This window comes from Telmatherina bonti, assembly GCF_933228915.1.
Source record: "Telmatherina bonti genome assembly, chromosome: 13".
NCBI classification, from domain to species: domain Eukaryota; kingdom Metazoa; phylum Chordata; class Actinopteri; order Atheriniformes; family Telmatherinidae; genus Telmatherina; species Telmatherina bonti.
Window position 1 is genome coordinate 11992767 of NC_136611.1, and position 20513 is coordinate 12013279.

The 20513-nt window shown below is 40.6% G+C and overlaps 1 protein-coding gene across 13 annotated transcripts in view; it reads right to left on the bottom strand.

The window, feature by feature from the left end:
* Positions 1-4284: 4284 nt before the first annotated feature.
* The window catches only part of LOC306764797 (transducin-like enhancer protein 4), a gene marked incomplete at both ends in the record, with an annotated part of 44791 nt that continues 28562 nt past the window's right edge, over positions 4285-20513 (bottom strand). For 9 of the 13 annotated variants that reach the window (XM_079252053.1, XM_079252052.1, XM_079252055.1 and 6 more), the window contains 12 exons: positions 4285-4392; positions 4783-4859; positions 5678-5828; positions 6593-6740; positions 7682-7929; positions 8039-8288; positions 8419-8495; positions 8855-9042; positions 9247-9379; positions 9642-9794; positions 9905-9958; positions 10710-10832. In XM_079252053.1, the coding sequence (XP_079108179.1) occupies positions 4285-4392; positions 4783-4859; positions 5678-5828; positions 6593-6740; positions 7682-7929; positions 8039-8288; positions 8419-8495; positions 8855-9042; positions 9247-9379; positions 9642-9794; positions 9905-9958; positions 10710-10832 (1710 nt within the window). Of the gene's footprint in view, positions 4393-4782; positions 4860-5677; positions 5829-6592; positions 6741-7681; positions 7930-8038; positions 8289-8418; positions 8496-8854; positions 9043-9246; positions 9421-9589; positions 9795-9904; positions 9959-10709; positions 10833-20513 lie in introns of all 13 variants that reach the window. The other 4 variants (XM_079252046.1, XM_079252044.1, XM_079252043.1 and 1 more) reach the window with 3 other exon arrangements.

Below are 20513 nucleotides of genomic sequence, written 5' to 3' on the forward strand. Positions count from 1 at the left end.
TTGGAACACACCCTCCGGTCCCCTTTCTTAAAAAGGGGGACCACCACCCCAGTCTGCCAATCCAGCGGTACTGCCCCCTATGTCCACGCGATGCTGCAGAGGCATGTCAGCCAGGACAGCCCCACAGCATCCAGAGCCTTAAGGAACTCCGGGAGGATCTCATCCACCCCCGGGGCCTTGCCGCCAAGGAGCTTTTTGACCACCTCAGCGACTTCAGCCCCAGAGATAGGAGAGTCCACCCCTGAGTCCACCAGCTCTGCCTCATCATCGGAAGACGTGTTGGTAGGATTGAGGAGGTCTTCAAAGTATTCCTTCCACCGACCCACTACGTCCCGAGTTGAGGTCAGCAGCTCCCCACCTCCACTGTATACAGTATTGATGGAGCACTGCTTCCCCCTCCTGAGCCGCCGGATGGTGGACCAGAATCTCCTCGAAGCCGTCCGGAAGTCTTTCTCCATGGCCTCGCCGAACTCCTCCCATGCCAGAGTTTTTGCCTCGGCAACAGCCGAAGCCGCATGCCGCTTAGCCCGCCGGTACCCATCAGCTGCCTCCAGAGTCCCACAAGCCAAGAAGGCCCGATAGGACTCCTTCTTCAGCTTGACGGCCTCCCTCACTGCTGGTGTCCACCAACGAGTCCTGGGATTACCGCCACGACAGGCACCAACGACCTTACAGCCACAGCTCCGGCCGGCCGCCTCAGCAATAGAGGCACGGAACACAGCCCATTCGGACTCAATGTCCCCCGCCTCACTCGGGACATGGTTGAAGCTCTGCTGAAGGTGGGAGTTGAAGCTCGCTCTGACGGGGGACTCAGCCAGACGTTCCCAGCAGACCCTCACAACACGTTTGGGTCTGCCAGATCTGACCGGCCTCCTCCCCCACCACCTGAGCCAACTCACCACCAGGTGGTGATCAGTTGACAGCTCCGCCCCCCTCTTCACCCGAGTGTCCAAGGCATGTGGCCGCAGGTCCGACGATACAACTACAAAATCGATCATCGAACTGCGGCCCAGGGAATCCTGATGCCAGGTGTACATATGGACACTCTTATGTTGGAACATGGTGTTCGTTATGGACAATCCATGACGAGCACAGAAGTCCGATAACAAAACACCATTTGGGTTCAGAGGGGGGGGGGGGGGGGGGGGGGGGCCTCCCAATCACTCCCCTCCAGGTCTCACTGTCATTGCTCACGTGAGCATTGAAGTCCCCCAGCAGAACAATGGAGTCCCCAGAAGGAGCACCCTCCAGCACTCCCTCCAAGGACTCCAGAAAGGGTGAGTACTCTGAACTGCTGTTCGGCACATAACCACAGACAGCAGTCAGGACCCGTCCCCCCACCCGCAGGCGGAGGGAAACTACCCTTTCATCCACCGGGGTAAACCCCAACGTGCAGGCACCAAGCTGGGGGCTGATGAGAATGCCCACACCTGCTCGGCGCCTCCCACCATGAGCAACTCCAGAGTGGAAGAAAGTCCAGCCCCTTTCGAGGGTACTGGTTCCAGAGCCCAAGCCATGCGTCGAGGTGAGTCCAACTATATCTAGCCGGAACCGCTCAACCTCGCGCACAAGCTCAGGCTCCTTCCCCACCAGAGAGGTGACGTTCCACGTCCCCAGAGCCAGCTTCTGCAGCTGGGGATCGGACCACCAGGGTCCCCGCCACTTGCTGCCGCCCAGCTCACATTGCACCTGACCCCTACGGCTCCTCCCCCAGATGGTGAGCCCACGGGAGGTCATTTCAGATTTTGTTCTCAATATATATTTTTTTAAAAACCTGAATGTTAAAGCTAAAATGTGCAAGTTGTGTCACCGGTCTGTTTACAGCTGAAATTGATAAGAAGGAAATTTTTAAAAAAGGGTTTAAAAAACAAAAGAAAAATTGGTGAAGTCAAGCAGTCATTTTGAGGCACACAAAAGAAATATGATCATTTAAACAAGGGGGTAGAGAACTGTGGTCTTTGAGAGTTGCCCTCCTGCAGGTTTTAGATGTTTTCGTTCTCCATCTGACCAAATTAAATGGATCGAACAGTTTTTCAAATTTTCCATTTTGACAATCATTTCAGTCAGGTGTGTGGTGAAAGGAGAACATCTTAAACCTGTAGAACTGTGGGCCGAGGATCCATCACACAAAACAAAAGCTGCAGTGGCCATGTTTAGTGCATTTAGCTGCACCTGTTCAGTGAATCAGCATTAAAAGAAGTTTAGTTTTTATTATTTAACAAGGGGAGTGGAAGATAACAGGTACTGTTACTGCTAACTGATCTTTTCAGCAAAATCCATCCTTTTTGTGAAGATGTAAAATCAAACACTAGCCTAATGAGTAAAAAAATTAAACAGAAGTTCTCCATCACAAGACATTTTAGCTGTATGCCATTGAACAATCAGCAGGACAAAATGACAGAAGCGTAGCAGCATAAAGGCACTGTGTTATTTCTACAAGCCAAAAGAAGTAAATAAAAGATACACCCTGGCACAACCGCTGAACACTTGTTTTTCAGATAAAAGCCAAAAAGTCTTTGCAGAAAATCCAGGCTAGAAATGAAAGGAGTTTGACCTCAAAACACCAATAAATCAGTTTTACTGAAATCTGTCAGGAAGCACCCAGGGGGCATCCAGTTGAGTCCAAACTGAGGGGCAAAACCAAGTGCAAGGATCAGTCAGTAGTGAGGACACAAAGGGCAGTCTTGTTAAGTTTGTTCAGTCAGTGCCCACAAGGTCCAAAGATGTACACAACATGGACTGAGCTCACTCACTTAAAAAATGGGTTACAACAGAAAATAACCAAAATAAAATGTTTAAGAAACACTGGTAGAAACTATAGTAAACTCTAAAAGTAATAAGAAAAAGCTTTGTTTGAATAGATTAATTAACAATAAAATGTGAAATGTTAAGGTGTTTACCTCTTAGCTTAGCATGATGTACTGTAGCAGACTGCAAACTAGCCTTATCTGTTCAACAAAGTGAAAAAATTTTTTTACACAATTATTTTAATGTGGAGAATGATATAGTATAAATAAATTAAGCATTTATGTACAGTAAACCCCTTTTTGTTTTTGGAAAAATCTCTGCAGCCAATCTTTTTGCTAAGCTAAATTAAGCTAAGCCAAGCCAAGCTAATGGTCTGCTGCCTCCAAGTTCACCTGTTCAGCTTCAATGTTACTAGTTTTCTCTCTGCAAATTATATGCTTGTTGTGTGTTTAAGATGTAGTATCCCTAATTTTTTGAAGGACAATGCAACAATTTTCACCATTTAGTCTCTAAATGAATCAATCCTTGATGGAGCTCTGTGATATTATGAAAGCCTTCCATTATGCGCAGGGACCTTCCACATCAAGCACCAATCATCATGCAGTTATAATGATTTTTTTTTTTTTTTTTTTAGGTTTTTAATATTTAAATAAAAAATCATGCATATAAAAAAAATCTTAGAGGTCTTCAAATTAAAATGACATTGAACTGCACGTGAAGCAAAATATAAAATCAACAAAGCCTATGATTAAAATATTGCATTTGGAGCTGATAAAAAAACATATTTCAGAGACGTTCTTATAATTTACAAAAAAAAAAAAGTCCTCTGACTATCATGTCTTCTCTGGAAGGAATGTGTCCTTTAAATTAATGCCACCTGTGTGATTCACAGTTATTAAACAAATGATGCAGTCAATCAGGATGAAATGTAACGAAAGACTCTAAAACAATGAAAAAAGGAGAAACTTTTCATGACTGTGACTCCTTCTGCAATTATCCTAATATTAACATCAAAATGTTATATATTTACACCCCAATTTTTAGTTAAGGGTATACAGTGCAAGTTTTCTGGAGAGCCTTTTGTGAATTCATCCTTGGTTAACTGCCCTGTTTACCAGCACGCTGAAACCTTTGGGTATATACAAATTATATAAGCAAGTGACATATGAACAATGAAATTTGAGTCATAGGAGCATGTGTACATGTTGGGAAAAAAAACAGCTATACCAGAGGCTTCAAATGTTACTTAATGGAATGTAATCTGGTCATTCCAGACTTAGTGCACATAGACATTCACTCAACCTCACATCTATAAAAAAAAAACTCAACTAAAGACATGAAAACAAACAAGAAAAAAAAAAATCTGTGCTTTTCCGCATGTTTGCTTTGATCCACAACCAGCCAGCAGGTCAAAAGATCACAGTCCAGGAAAATGTTTGGTTTGTTCCATTCAAATTTTATACACATAAAAAAATTGTACACCGATGATGGAGACTTCAGGCCCAGATGTAAGCTCGATCTTCTAGTTCGGCTCTCTTAGTAGATGACCTCATAGACTGTAGCTTTTTTGTCTCCTGAACCTGTCACAATATACTTATCATCTATGGAGATGTCGCAGCTCAGCACTGAGGATGACTCCTTTGACTGTGAAGGGAATATGTAATAAAGTATGTGAATGTGTAAAAAAAAAAAAAAAAAAAAAGAGAAAGAAAAATAAATCCCAAGATTTGACAGAGACATTTCAGAGATTATCAATAAATCAGAAAAAGCAGAGTGTTGAAAGCAGACGTGTTTTGTCTGTAACGCACACACTCAGTGAGAACTGAGTGTGATTTAGTTGTAACGTGCGTTTTCACACAAGAGTAGATAGTTCAATAGATTTTTTTTTTTTATATCTTTTAACAACTGAGCATTTATTTCTTTTGTTGACTGTTTTTCCCCAGGAGAGGTTATTACAGCTGTGTTGTGCTTGGATTCTCAGTTCTCACACTAATGCATTTTTTAAATTCTTGTTGCATGCTCTTCCATACCAACCTGAAATATGCTGGCTCCATACGGGGTTCTCCATGCGTTGAGCAGATTGTCTTTTCCTGTGCTCACAAACCACTTTCCTGCAGACAGACACAAAACGCATAGATGTCTCTGTCTCCTGTATGTCTACATTATCGTTTACACTGTAGCCAATATATTCAAAATGTAGAACAATAAACCCCCTTCAAATTTTCAGTTTCCTTAGAAAATAAAGGTCCAGAGTTCAGTACATATACCTGCAACATTGGACTACAAAATGCAAACTAACAAAAAAGAACCCTGTGCAACAGCAGGTTAAATGTCTACTGTAGACTGGACATTTAACAGTCAGCGACCTCCAAAAAGAAAAACAAAGAAACAAACATTAAAAAAACATACAATTTTTTAATTTAAATAAGTCAAAAAAAATTTACCACCAGTTAAAGCAGCTAATTTTACTGAAGGTGGTCTTTTTGAAAAAAAGTTATACAATTAAATATGGATCAAGCTTAAGGGCCACTCAGAATGATTGACAAGCCCATTAGAGTGAGAACTTTAATTCAGCCTTGAACTAAAGTTGCATGCTAACTGCTAATTGTGACAGAAGACATTTGTTTGTTTTTTACTCAGTATGCCTCGGTATTGTCCATGACCTCCTAATTATAATTATAAAACAAATGAAGGGATAAAACTTTTACTCCCTTGGCTCTTATTTTCCTGTTAAATTATTATCATTAATTTTGATAATTATCATCATCATTATTATGATTGGACAGTGGCGTGGTGGTTCGCACTGTGGCCTCACAGCAAGAAGGTCGGCTGGGGTCTGTGTTTATCCACATCAGAAAGAAAAGAAAGATTGTGAATGAAATTTCACGTATTTTTCGCAAATGAACTAAGCAACATGCTAGATTCTTACCACAATGAGCAAATCGGAGCGACAGCACGCAGCTTTCATGCAGGTGGAGCTGGTACTTGTCAGGTTTGGTGACATGCAGGACCTCCACGTTACTATTTTCCATTCCCACTGCCAGCCACTCGCCCGTCGGACAATATCCCAGTGAAAAGATCTGCAACCGAAGAAACATCCCATTTTAAAAGCAGTACATAAAACGAGGTAGGTGACGGATTTGCTGAACAATCATAATATTATTAGACATGGTGAAGATTAAAATGAGGGGAAAAAGATGCATTTTTAAGCACCACAGGAAAACTCTGGTAAAAAAACGGTGGTTTTATTATTTGTGAAATGAATGGTGATAAATGTGCTGAAACTTTCAAGAGGAGGAATACAAACTATATAAGCGGTGCCATCTTTGAACTCTCTTTAATGCACTCACATTCTCATGTGCACACTAAGACTCAAATGGGTCTATTAGGGAAAATTGCAGCAATGTTCTACTATCGCTTCTTTTCTTCTCACCTGAAAAAAGTCAACTCTAACTATAAGTATTATTATTTGAGGGTAGGACAAAAAAAAAAAAAAAAAAAAAGAAAGAAAAAAAAACCTGTGCAAAGTTTGGCCTTTAGTGCAGGTTAAACATTCTGAACTGAGCTTGTAAATTACTGCAATACATCAAAAGCTGAGACAGTAATAATACCAGCTGTAAATGGCAGTGACTTTTGATGGACAATTTTAGCAGTCTGACATTTTCCTTTGCTTTGAGCATCAAATAATGATAAAAAAAAATAAAATAAAATCTGAGTAAAACCAAGCTTGTTGATCACACACAGTAATTTTCACCCACTAGCTTCTGGTACAGATAGATGCAGGTAAAGATGTAGGGTTGAAATATTTTATTAAGGACTCTTTTTGTGAGAGTTTTCTTTCTACCTGGGAGGTAAAGTCATGCTGTTGCAGCTGCCGCCCTTCTCTCAGGTCCCAGGATCGGACGGTGTTATCCAGGCCCCCCGTCCACAGCTTAGTCCCATCATTAGAAATGTCAATGCAACTGGCTCCATCAGTGTGGCCTTGAAACTGCCTGCAGGAAAACAAAATTAAAACCCACACGGATTAATAGTGTGCTGTGAAAAATGAAAGATTGCTTATGTTGTTTTTTATTCCCATATCTGGTAAATAAGAGATTTTTAATTATGAATCTGTTTTCATACTTTTTCTGATGATATATGAGGAACTGAAGGGTGGTTGAGGCTTCTGCACAGTACTGTACTTTAGACCTCAGGCTACAAGAGGCATTAGGCTGAATTCAAATGAATTAACATGAAATGACAATTGCTGAAAAGTAGCACGACATGACTTTAGGGACGGAAGAATGCATACTAGTTTTAGACTGAATACAAATCACCAACAGGCTTATGTAGTTTTGTTGATTAAGCTATAAAGATAAAAGCAACATGAGCATACCTGCCCTCCTACACGGCACAAATAGCAAGCAAAGCTGATACTTATTTCAGTAAGCCACTTACAGATGGGCATAATTCATTGCTCTAATTAGTTTTAATAGGGGTGGTAAAATTGAATCCAAAAATCGAAAATCTGAATCTTTTTGCTTCACAATTTAAAAAAAAATTTTAAACAAAAAAATTCAATTTTTTTTTTCAAATAAATAAAAATAATCCATTATAAAATTTTTGTCATTTTTATTGTTTTTATTGATCTTTTTACCTGTCTTCTTGGGCATTATAGCAGCAAAATAATGATCTGGCTTATTGGGTTGTTTTTTCCAAATTGAAATCAAGAAAAATGACGGGAGAAAAAAAAAAGTTTTATACATTTACTTTATTTTTAATCTACAAAAATTGGCAATATCAAAGAATTGTGAAAATCGCAATTTAAATCGAATCGGCACCCAAAAAATCGGAATCTAATCGAATTGGGACAAAAGCGTATCATCACAGCCGTGTGTGTTAATGTTTGTCATGTTATTGTGTGATCAATCAAGCATGCTACGCTGCAACCTACCGAACCAGAGTCTGGTTGTGGAGATCCCAGACAGCTATGTTTCCATCGGAGCAACAGGAAAAGCAAACTTTTGAATCAGGACTGATGGCCAGAGCATAACATGCGGGAGCAGATGAAGTCAGTTCTGCTTTGATACGAGGAGTCGGTGTTGCCAAATCCCAGATCGACAAGGTGCTCGCCTCGCCCCCGACAATGAGAGTTCGTCCGTCAGGAAGCAGCCGGCAGGAACGGATGTAGTTATCTCTGTTCTGATGTGATGGAGACAGCGTTGTTGTTAAGAATTATCCAAAAGGCACTCCGATGCTTTTATGTAGCGCAACCCTATCCTGAATGTAAGGATCAACTTGTTTCACTCACAAGGCAGTCCAGCTGGGATACAGGAGTCTTGTTGCCGGGGTGACTGATGTCCCACACCTTCACACAACCCTTGCCACCAGTGTACACATGACGTGTCGGGTTACTGATGGTAACAGCACACACCACCTCCCCATGGGTCAGAGTATTGATCTGTCGAGCATGGCGTGGGATGCCAGGACCGATCAGAGCGTCAGGAGGAAAAGGCACAGGCTGCATCTGTCCGTCAGCGCTCACATGAAAGGAGTAAGCTCTGCGGGGACAAAGAGCAGTCAGAGGGGAGAAACCAAGAGAGTTGAGCGCAAACATGATTAATTGAAAGTTCATTTTGTTGACTTTCATGATGTGATCGTGCTTTACAAGAATGAAGAGAGGGAACATACGGCTTTCCACCAGGAATTCCTGACAGGTTGGGAGGAAGGCCAGGGACTCGAATGTGGTGGTGAGGATCAAATCCCACCTACAGAATTTAATTGGAATTGGTCATTTATTGGCATCATTTCAGTAACACACAACATGATGTTAAGTGGCTTAATATTAGGAGTCATATGAGTATACTGAAAAGAAATACAAATAATCAAGACTGATTTATTGTTCTGACTTGCAGTAACATCACAACTGCCAGTAGCCAAAGTAAAAGGAAATATAGTAAACATGTGTTTATTTATCAGACTTTTCTTGCCTAGTCAGCCCAAATCACACACTCATAAAGCAATTCCTAGTATTTACATAGTGCTCTTTAATACAGCAGTGACATATCAGAGGCAAGATGGAATATGTTTATATAACCAGCGTTGGTGTCTTTAAATGTTCTGGTACCACTTGCGTGCGTCCGTAGGCTGCCACAGCAGCGGCAGCCACTGCACTCATCTGCGGGGAGATGCTATGCAGCCCAGTGTAGGCTGCTCCAGCTCCACTAAGCTCTCCGTTCATGCCTGGGTGAGGAACCATTCCAAATGGGCCGGGATACGAGCAGGGAACTGCCAGCGGCGTGCGAAGACCAGGAGCTGCAAGACAGAGCCATAACCAAGATAATTATGCTTCTAAATGCGAGGGACTACTTTTCTGTACGACAGGATTTACACTCGCATCAGCAATTAAACTTCAAACATTATGATGTTTCACAAAACAATAACCTTTTTAAACATGCCTTTCTGCTGGACCAAACAACCACAGGTTTGCCTCAATCTATGAGTGAATATAAAGCTCACCCAGCGCCTCGACACCTGTTGGTTTACTTGGTGCAGATCTCAAGCCCGGGGTGGATGCACTGCTTGGTGTGGGGGCCTCAGAGCGGGATGTAGGGGTGCTGGATTTCGACACAGGGGTTGTGGACTTTTCATTCTGCAAGAAAAAATACAAATGTGATCTCCATAGATTTATATCTAAAAGGCGCATCCTGATACAGCAGAACTATTCACATAAAACTACATGAAAAGTTCTTGTCTGCATCCGAGTTCCCAGTTTTTGACTTGAAACTTTCCTCCACACCATCTTTCCAATGATTGCTCCTGATTTTCTCTTTTGTCTAAATGTCTAAAAATAGAAAACTACCCAGAGAAATAATGGAAAAGATGAGAAGGATATAATTGCCCAAAAGACTCACCAAATTAATCTCTTTGGACTTGGATGAAGGCGTGCTGCTGGAGGAGGCGATGGAAGAAGGACTCAGTGGTGCATCCTTCTTCGCCAGGCGATTTTTGTCCAGCCCGTTCTCCCGGGGAGAGTGGGCGGGGCTTCCTCGAGGAGACACTGGATCCTGAGGAGCCCCCCACACACACACAGAATGGGATCAGGGAACATGATTTGCTTTCTTGTTTGAGCAGAGAGGTAATACAGAGGATGACATCATGGCAGATTGTTTCCTACCTCATTAGAGACATCCACTACTAAGTTTTCATCACTCTTCTCTCCATCACTTTCCTGGGATTGACACAAAATGGCTTTTAATCTCATTCAATGATAGTACTTGTATAAAATATCACTGACGGCTTTCAAAAGATTTCAGTCAATGACGGTTGTGTTCATGTGTCCATGTCCACCTTTTGACAAGGAAAAATACCACTGTTCATTTATTTACTGCAAACTGCTAAAAAGCCCTACATGTCTGTGTTTAACCAAAAGATCATCTTGGAAATCAGAACAAAAAAAAAAAAAAAATTGTAAACAGTTTCACTGAGGAAAACTGAAATTATCATAAATGGTGCCATCAACTGGGAGCTCATGGTTGCATATCAAAACTCTAACATCACTCAGGGTTTTATTTCTCTGGGGGCATCTATTGCCAGCTCAAATGCAAAAATCATAACAGATTGTATATATTGATGACCTAATTTATTCACAATATTAAAATAAAGTAAATGCAATACAAAAGTAAAAGATAAGACTGCAATACAATAAAACAATTAAATAACATATTGAATCATACAAATAAATAAATCAATATCCAAAAATAAATACATAAATAACAGTAAATGAAAATAAACTAAAAGATAAAAAGTAAACAAAAAGCTTGAAGCAGTTTATTGCAAATTTTTAACAATAGAAATAAAGAGATTAAAACTTTCCATTTACACCTAAACTGAAAGAGTCGCTAAATTTGCAATGCAGGGTCGTGTGAACCAAACGCTCTCATTCCACCAATTAGCTTTACATTGAATGTATCTTCACTCACATAGCGCGTGGAGGTCAATTCCTTATCATCTGTCTTCTGTTTCTTGTTGTCAGATGAATAATCACTTGAACTCCGGTGCTTCTCTCCAGCCCGAAAACTGGCTGACGGAGACACGGAAGAGCTCTACAAAAAATGATAGTAATAATAATAACGATGTAAATAAGATGAAGTGACCGACACACGACCGGTGTCTCACACATACATTTAAACTTTGGTAATAAATGATGGCCTCCATTTGTCTCAGACGTACTGTGAGACAGTTTTTAACTAACAAAATGTTCCTTTTTATGTTTTGTATGGCAAAAATGTATTTACAAATCAAACTATATGCCAGATTATACAGCTGTACAGGTAAGTCTGTGATATACAGAATAAATTCAAACATAATCCTAAAACTTTATAAAGCACAGCTATAAAACCAGATGACCAATGGCACAGTGAGCATATTTAGTTATTAACAGGTTAGAAAAGTTTGGATATTAGATGTTTTTGGGAATGCAACACAACATTCTTGCTTAATTATCCCTTAAATCACTGATTTATTTTTGTCCCTTCTTATTTTACACAGCATCACCAGATTATTAAAAACAGACACTATTGTAAAAAGCTTCTGAATGTGTCAAGATGTCTGCTTTTAGCTGAAACACAGCTGGAACAAAGTGTGCAGCTACTCAGACAGTAATCTAAAAGAGAAATATGATGATGAGCCATGTAAAAATAACAGGACGAACTCTATGGCAGTCCCAGACAGCCGGATAAGTGCATCAGCTATTACCGAATGGCTAAATGTAAGCTCATTTGATTTTTGGAGTTTCCTTTCTGACAACTTGTATTTCCCTTGTTAGAAAGCCAGCCATGTAACACTTAAAATGTCTTTACTATGTTGGCTTCAGTCAGACAACACAGGATTTCTGGTGATGAATCGTGTCTTCATGTGACACCAGAGGGGGGATTTTACTATTATATCATGAAACCTAAAAATAATCCAAGACAGGCGAGTGTGTATTCAATCGTTTTCTTCTTTTTTTTTTTTCTTTTATTGTAATTAGCTTTTGCGTGATTGCATTGAATGAAAATGGTGGAAGAGCAGGGGCTCCTCCGCCTTGGCTCCCTGCTTCATGCACATTTCAGCACCTAGTTGTATGATCAGTTCAACATCCGCTACTAAGGTTTCATCACTCTTCTCTCCGTCACTTCTGGGTTCGACACCAAATGGCTTTTAATCTCACGAGGAGCCCCCACTCGCCCTCCATTTTCATTCAACTGGAAAATTAAACATACATGGCCCAACTATCATCCACAGTTTGAATTCCACATCACTTTATAAACTCCTCTGCCTGTCAATATTAAGTCATCACAAAACAAAAAGCATTGCAATCTCCTTTTTTTAAAATTTTATTCCACCATCCATGGTATTAGGAGCAGTGGATCCACTGATGTCTCTCTTTCCTAATCAAATATGCCATCTTTTAAATATCATTAGTAAAGGATTAATCTTCTTTGAGAAGCAAAGATCAAACTAAGGTCAACTAAACATTTCCCCTCTTGCTCCGTCCGTCTCTGCAGATCTCTCCCTCTCATTGGGAGGCGCTGCTTACCCAGCAGATGCTGGTCGGAGAGAAGAAAAATAAAGCAAGACCTTTAGCTCGACCTTTCCACTAACTCACGCTTGTAACCTTTCCACTGCCCTTTGCCGTGCTGCAAGTGTTGATGACAAAGATTCTGTGTGGGGGAGGAGTGAGGTTCAGTGTGCGCGAGCGGCTGTGAGGCACTTGTTCCTGTTTACATGTTCGTCCTCTCTGTGTGCAAATAATCTTGAGATGTCAGTGTGCGTACAGGTGTGTGTGTTTCTTTAAGTGAGACAGAGCAAATTGAGCTCCTCGTTCTCTGGCGCCGTCTTTCCAGACTGATTAGATTAATTAGCCTGCAAATTAGCTCTTTCAAAAACATCAAAGCAAATTAATTTTGCTGCAGAGACTAATGAAAGCGCCGCCGGCAGTACAGGCATATTGTTACTGTGACGAACTCTGCGGTGTGGCTGAGCGAAACTATTAATTCTCATTCATCATCAGAATCATCAGAATTATATTTGCCTACCATGTCAAGCTGATTATGCAAGTCCTGATAATGATATCTGTTAATTCTTGTGTTTTCTTTGTTTTGCATTGGCTTTTTTTTTCCAGGTTATACAGACACTTCTGTATGTCTCTCTTGTAATCTGTGAAGGATAAATTTGCTTCCTTTTTATTCACCATTATAACTATTTATGCACATTAATTGTATAGTCATTTTTTTTCTTTTTAGTATGTGGATGTTCATGTAATTCAGTGGCGATGTGGCCTTCCACACTGACATATGACCTCTTGGCGACCCACCGGTATGGTATACATGCACACAGACAGAGTCTTGTCTTCTGCAACCTTTAAATACATATTTCAGTCAGTTTTCAGAAATCTTAAAGATGTGTCCCCAGATGGTGCAAATGGAGCAATATGACTGGAAAGTGAAGGGGCAGCGGGCAGGACAGCTTGCGAGCAAACGGTGAAAGGAATGACGAAGAAGCCGTGCCCCGTTTTCTGGCCAAATAGGCCACCGTACACTGCACCGCTTCTTCTTTTAAATCGCTCAGTGTGCATCATTATAACTCGATACAACCCCTAACAACTAACCACATAAAGCATGCATGCATATGAATATGTGGCGCAGTGATGTTTGACAAAGATATACCGATTTACATCCATAAAGGAAGAATAAATGAGGCTTTAAATGTCTTGCGGCCAAAAGTACTTGGCAGTTCATAAGGGAACTTCAACTGCTGTTTACCAATCACAACTTTGCCTGCTGTCCATTTCGTCTTCCTTCTTCTCTTTCTTGTAAAATCCATTCCTGCTGCCTCATACAAACCACACTTAGCGTCAGGACCTGCAGCATCAGTGTAACACCTGTTAAAAGCACCATTTGTTAAGGTCTTGAGTCATCAGATAAAACCATTACTTGGTCAGTGTAATTTTTGTGCCCGAACCTAACAGTGATTGAGAGTGAATTAAAAAAATGTAATAAAAATGGGCTCATCAGGAACTTAGATAAACTCGGTTATCAGAGAACCAGTTTAGTCATTCCAGGGAAAACCTACAACCAGTCTGCTTTGTGAACCAATGTATTTTTTTGCAAATATTCACTCATTTTGAAGCTGACACCTGGAACACGTTCCGGTAAAGCTGGGACAGGAGCAGCAAATGGCTGGGAAAGTTCAGCGATGTGCAAAAAATGAAAAAAAAAAAAAAAAAAACATCTGTCTGGAACAATCCATTGGTAAACAGGTTAACTGGAAACAGGTGAGTGTCATTATTTGTTTATAAAAGGAGCATCATCAAAAGGTCAATTCATTCACAAAGCAAGGATGAGATGCAACTTTGTGAACAACTCTGTGAGCAAATAGTCCCAAAAGTTTAAGAGTAATCTTTTTCAACATACAGTTTCAAGGAATGCAGTTGTACATGTTGATCTGTCTTTCCTGTCCTCTCCACCCCAACCAGTCGAGGCAGATGGCTGCCCTCCCTGAGCCGGGTTCTGCCGGAGATTTTCTTCCTGTTAGAGGGGAGTTTTTTCCTTCCCACTGTCGCCTTGTGCATGCTCAGGATGGGGGATTGGATCGAAGTCTTGACTCAATGCAATCAGTTGGTTTCTATTATAAGATATGTATGAATTGGCTTGAAATGATGCGTATGTAAAGTGCCCTGTGACAACATTGTTGTGAAGTGGCGCTATACAAATAAAGCTGAATTGAAAGGAATTTAGGGATTTTATCATCTACAGCCATTAATATCTTCAAAAGATTCAAAGAATCTCTGCAGGTAAAACACACAGAATTCCTGTGACCTTCGATCACTCAGGCAGCACTGCATTGAAAACCGACATCAGTGTGTGAAAGATATCACTACATGGGCACAGGAACACTTCAGATAACTACAGTCACTTAGCAGTTTGTTGTTTCAACTACACCTTGCAAAGCAAAGGTCACATATGAACATCCTAGAAAAAAAAGAAACACGTTTTCTGTGAGCTGGAGCTCAACTGAGATGGACTGATGTGAAATGGAAAAGTGATGTGATGGCTCCACATTTCTAATTGTTTATGGAAATGATCAATGTGTCATCAGGCCAAAGTTAAAAAAAAAAAAGTTCAAAAGTCAGCATCTGTGACTTTGGGTGATGTGTTATGATCATATGCTTCATCCAACGTCATTTTCAGGGTCGTCCTTGTTTATTTCAGCAAGACAATGTCAAAGCACATTCAGTACATGTTACAACAGGGTGGCTTTATGGCGTAAGACTGTGGCTACTAGACTGGCCTGCCTGCAGTCCAGATCTGTCTCCCACTAAAATTGTGAGGCACAATATGAAGCTCAAAATAACTGAGACCACGTACTGTTGAGAGACTGAAGTTGTAAACTGAGCAAGAATATGAAAGAATTCCACCTACAAAGCTTCAAATATTAGTGTCCTCAGTTGCCAAACGCTTATTGAATGTTGTTAAATTGAAAAGTGATGTAACACAGTGGAAACATGCTCCTGTCCCAGGTATTTTGGTGTGTGATGTGTTGCAGGCATCAAAATCAAAATGAGGGAATATTTGCAAAACTTTCTACTTTCACTGGGTTTGAACATGAAATACATTGTTTTTGTAGTGTACCATGTGAGCAAATTATTGTATTCTGTTTTATTTACATTTTACACAACATCCTAACTTTGTTGGAATTGGGGCTTTAGTTTGATGGAAGAGTGAACTTTCTGGCAAAGGGCTGCTGTTGTGGAAGAAAATAAGGAAAAACATTACCAAGTGGGTGAAATTGTGGAGTATCCAGCTACATTTAACAGCCAATCAGAAAAAATCTGTTTTACTGACAGACTCGATGCCTATACAACATGCTGAATAGGCTGAGGTGGGAAAAAACGTATCAGCAAGGTTCAACAACACAGATGGTGCATTTCATATAAAAAAGACAAGCTGACACATGCACCAACACTCCACATGTTCTTCCTAAATCATTGTCTGCTCAGAGTACAGGTACTTTAGGTACGGACCTATTCTCATTTATCCTGCGCCACAATGGTACTTGACCCATCAAAAGGCGTCATTGGTGTATAAAAAACGGTTTTCTTCATAAACCCAAACAACAAAAATGTTATGCAAATTACTCAATCCCCTCATGCCTTTTAGCTAGTGGCTAGTTATCAGACATGCAATCTTTAAAAGTTATGATGGTATTTTTACCTTGTAAATAAGCTTTTTTTTTAATTTATTTATTCATACTGTACAATGAAAATTACGTAAGAGAGATGTCCAGTGCATTAGAGTGTGACACTACATGATAATGACCATGTAGAAATTTCTGATGAGTTAGAAATGAGAATAGGTTTAATTTAAGTCGTCTTTTTTTTTTTCCATTTTATTATATTTATTGGTTTCTAGCTTACGCAGTAACTCATTCAATTAAAGGACCTCCGTCAAAGAAAGCTGCTGTGCAGCTTGTTTACAATAAGCGAAACCAACAATAAGCGCAAAAAAACCACACAACCACTAAACTGGCTTTATGTTTAACAGGAGATTAATTTCAAAGGTCAGCTGTCATTTGAAGATGCCTCGGCAGGAATTAATTTGCTTTCACAGAAAATCCAAACTGTTTTGAGGTCATTTAAAAAAATCTAATGATAGCACAGATAAATTTACCTGATAATAGCTTCGTATTAATTTATTTACACCAACCAGCATCACCAAAAGTTCAGAGAAGGTGCTGTCCTTGAACACACCATGGCTGCCTGTACTGGAAGCAATAGGTCTGCAGATGCACGTGTGTTTGCTGTTAATACCCACATACCTTTATCAGTGTGTGAGGTGCCAACGCCAAGAACATTAAAGCACAGATGTTCATGCAATCCACACGCACTGTATTCTGGACTGTTGCCAAGGCAACTGTAGATCACTGACAAGGGGGTTATTGGTTTCATAGAGTGACTGTTGGCTGCTGTGTCAAAGAGCATCTCTCTGTGTTTGTGTGTGTGTGTGAGTGCCAGCGTTCTTGCAGGCTGCTAATGAAAGGCATTTATCATGCTGGCCTATCTGTCTTTATCACTGATTTCTGATGACCTCTCACACATACAAAACACATATACACACACACACACACACACACAGACTGTTAATTGCTTCTATCATGGTGCCCACACCGTTGTGTAGTTGAGAATATGCAACATGGGAGGACAGGAGGTAACATTTAAACATTCCTTTAGTTTCCACAAATGTTTGTGTGTGGGAATGTGTGCTCAAGCATGTGAGCTCAGGCTGCTAGTATAAAGAAATGCTAATCTGCTCATTGAGTATTCAACAAACCAAATGCTTGCCTCGGGGAAAAAAAGTCCCTGCTTAAGGGACTAATTACTACAAAAGCACTGGATATAACCATGATCTGTTGTGCTGCTTTTCTCTGTTCCCTTTTTCCTTCACTTACCAGATGACTAAGCTTAAAAGTTTCTATAATGGAGTGGTTTCCTTACGCAAAGACGAACCTTTTTCTTAAAAACCAAAGACAGATTAAACCCTTTTCACTCTATACCCAACTCTAATCTCAACACTCAACTTGGATGGACATTGTTGTCTATTGTTTTGCGATTTAAGTGCTGCCAGTCAGGTGTGTGTCAGGCACAGATGTGTGACTGGTACCCAACTGGTTTACAGATATATGAGAGTGAGATTCTGAAGCCAGTGATCCAATCCCAGGTGGTCTGCTTGGAGTCCAGTTCTAAACCCAACTGAATACCTGTGGGGTCAGCTTTGGTGTGATGTATGTGATAGAGTGACCAACACAACCATGCTGGTTGACTTTCCTCAACTTCTGGTTGATAAATGGGATGCCATCCCACAGCTAAATGTGGCCCGACTAGATACCAGAATGAGGTGGAAGGTGCAAGACTGTTGTGGCTACATGTGGTTTTTCCACTTGCTTCTGTGGTCCCTCACAGCATTGAACTACAAATTAGTTGGTGACTAGAACTCGTACAATGCATTGTTTCTCCTCTTGTGAATGGTCCCTGACAAATACAAATAAAGAAACAAATTAGGAGTACAAAATTGCTTATTACTATGGGAGACTGCATTCTCACAATCCACAAAGCAACTTCAAGCGTGAGGGAATTCCAACAGGTGATGACTGCTGGGATTTTGACACATTTTGGAGTGCTCTACCCACATTTAGCTGTGTTGCTCATTCCACAGTAGCACAATCTGTCCAGTTCTCTGCCTGGGTTAATCAGTGGATTCAGTTCACCTGGGATCATCTGATAACCACTCTGACAATCAGTACAACTCATTCCACCTGATTTTCCTTAATTGTCACCTGGTGTCCAACTATATCACTTCATTCTTTCCTTATCTGCCAGATTATCAGCACAGCTTCCTGCCCAGTTGACGTCCTGCAGTCTCTGACTGCCTTCTAGATTGCCAACAATTCTGATGCTCAGATGTCCCCCTCTTGCCTTGCCCTTATCAGATCCTTCTTGTCTGTTCTGGACTTCTGGTTGTCGACCCGCGCCTTACCTCTGGACCTCGAACAAACCCCTGTCGCCTTGATAAGTAACGTTTGGTTCCAGATGCTGACCATTGCTTGATCCCTGACCTTGTGGATTTTTCAGCTTCCCTCTGATCCACAGGACCAGCCCAGTCTTATCAGATTCCTCCCCTGGCTTTAATAAAGCTGTTTTTTTTCTACTAACGTTGCTGTGTGTGGTTGAATTTCTGGGTCCTCACAGTCACCCATTACACAATCCTTACAAGTTATATACCTGTATGAATTAATTTATAACTAAATACATTAAACACAAATGGGAATTGTTAAAATTAAATAACTGATAAAAACACATCTTTCCTTAGAAAGTCTAAAACTGCTTAATTTGTAAAGTACCAAAGAAAGAAAATCAAATCAAATCAAACTTTATTTCTTGAGCACTTTTCATGCCTCAGGCAACACAAAGTGCTTTACAGGATAAAATCAAGTCATAAGGATTAAAACAGTGGATAAAAAGGCATTTAAAAATAATAGACACAAGCTCTTTCCACACACTCACACACACACACAAGGACATAGAGCAAAGAACCCACCCACATTCCCCGAAAACATCATTCCCTGAATACTGTCTCTTTAACTGAATTCTGGTTAATAAAACTAAAAACATTAAGTAAGTGATAAAAATTCTGACTTGCTGCTGATGTGAGGAGACAATACCTCGGGATCCAGCCACACCAGGAGCCAGTCCCCCGCATGCTCATAGGGGCCGCTGCCACAGCAACCGCACAACTCCCAGGCAGCAAAGGGGCCACCCCGCAGCCGTGAAGCTGCAGTGGTGGACCCCGCGCCACCCAAACAGCAGCGGTCATCATGACAACAGCCCCCAGACCAAACAGGCAGGGCCCCCAGCGTGCTGGATCCCCATAAGGAAAACACTGGAGTTAAAACCAGAAGATGAATAACCTTAAGAAGCAGTAAGAAATAAGAGCAACAATAAAAGAAAATAAACATATATACATAGAAGGACTTCACAATAATGTATTAAAAATAAGAAATCTAATAACACATTTTAAAAATAAATAAATAAATGAAGAAAATTAAGATAAGTAAATAAAGTAAAATAAAATTCAGTTAAATGCTAAATTAAAAAGGTGTGTCTTGAGCCTCTTCTTAAAAACATCAACAGTCTCCGCGGCCCTGAGGTCCTCTGGCAGGCTGTTCCACAGTCGAGGACCATAACAATGGAAAGAGGTCTCATCGTATGTCTTAGTTCTGACTTTAGGAACCACTAAAAGGCCAGTACCAGAGGACCTCAGGGTCCGCGAAGGCTCATAATCAAAAAGAAGGTCGGATAAATAAGAAGGCCCAAGACCATTAAGGCATTTATAAACAAGTAAAAGAATCTTAAAATCAATCCTGAAGTGCACAGGAAGCCAATGCAGCGATTTTAAAACTGGTGTAACGTGTTCCCGCCCTCTGGTCCTTGTCAGAACTCATGCCGCTGAATTCTGTAGTAATTGTAGGCTGGAAAGAGAGACTTTTTAGGAAGACCAGAGAGCAGGGTCTTCAACATTCAAAGACAACATTCATAGTGCAGCTTTTGTTTTTCTGAGGTGACTAAAGGCTCATGTATGCTTCTCCGATGTACATAAATAGGAACGTCTGTTGCCATCGTACTGCAATGACTCCTTTATGTTGGCTTCGTTGTTTAATCAATACATCTACATACACCAGTTCAGAATTCCCTGAGTTCTTACGTCAGTTTCAAAAGCAAACATGGTCATGGTGGATGAAATCACAACAAATATTTGTAGACAAAACAAATTAGTTCTGTAGACAGTAGTAGTATTTGCAGCCATTGAATGTGTTGCAACATTTTTCCTTTGTCACATATTGGGTACGTTCAACACTGCCCCCTGTGGTTTCTGGTGGTATTGCTGCATTAGCTGAATCATTTAGCAAATAACAAATGGACCTTCTGTGAGTCTTCACTGTCAACAAAGATGTGACATGACCGCATATAAACCAAATTTTCTCCATTGTTTTGTCAAGAACAAAGTAAATCAATCTTGTTATAAAAAGTCTAAGATTGAGGTATTTGTCAGTGTGTTGATAGTTTAAAATCTATGAAAGTAAAAATAAACCTTTCATCCAGCAGGTTTTAAATGTTGGCAAAATCTATTAATCAGAGTACTTTCCTATCCATTTAGAAATGTTGCAAGAGAGTTGTTATTTTGGAGAAA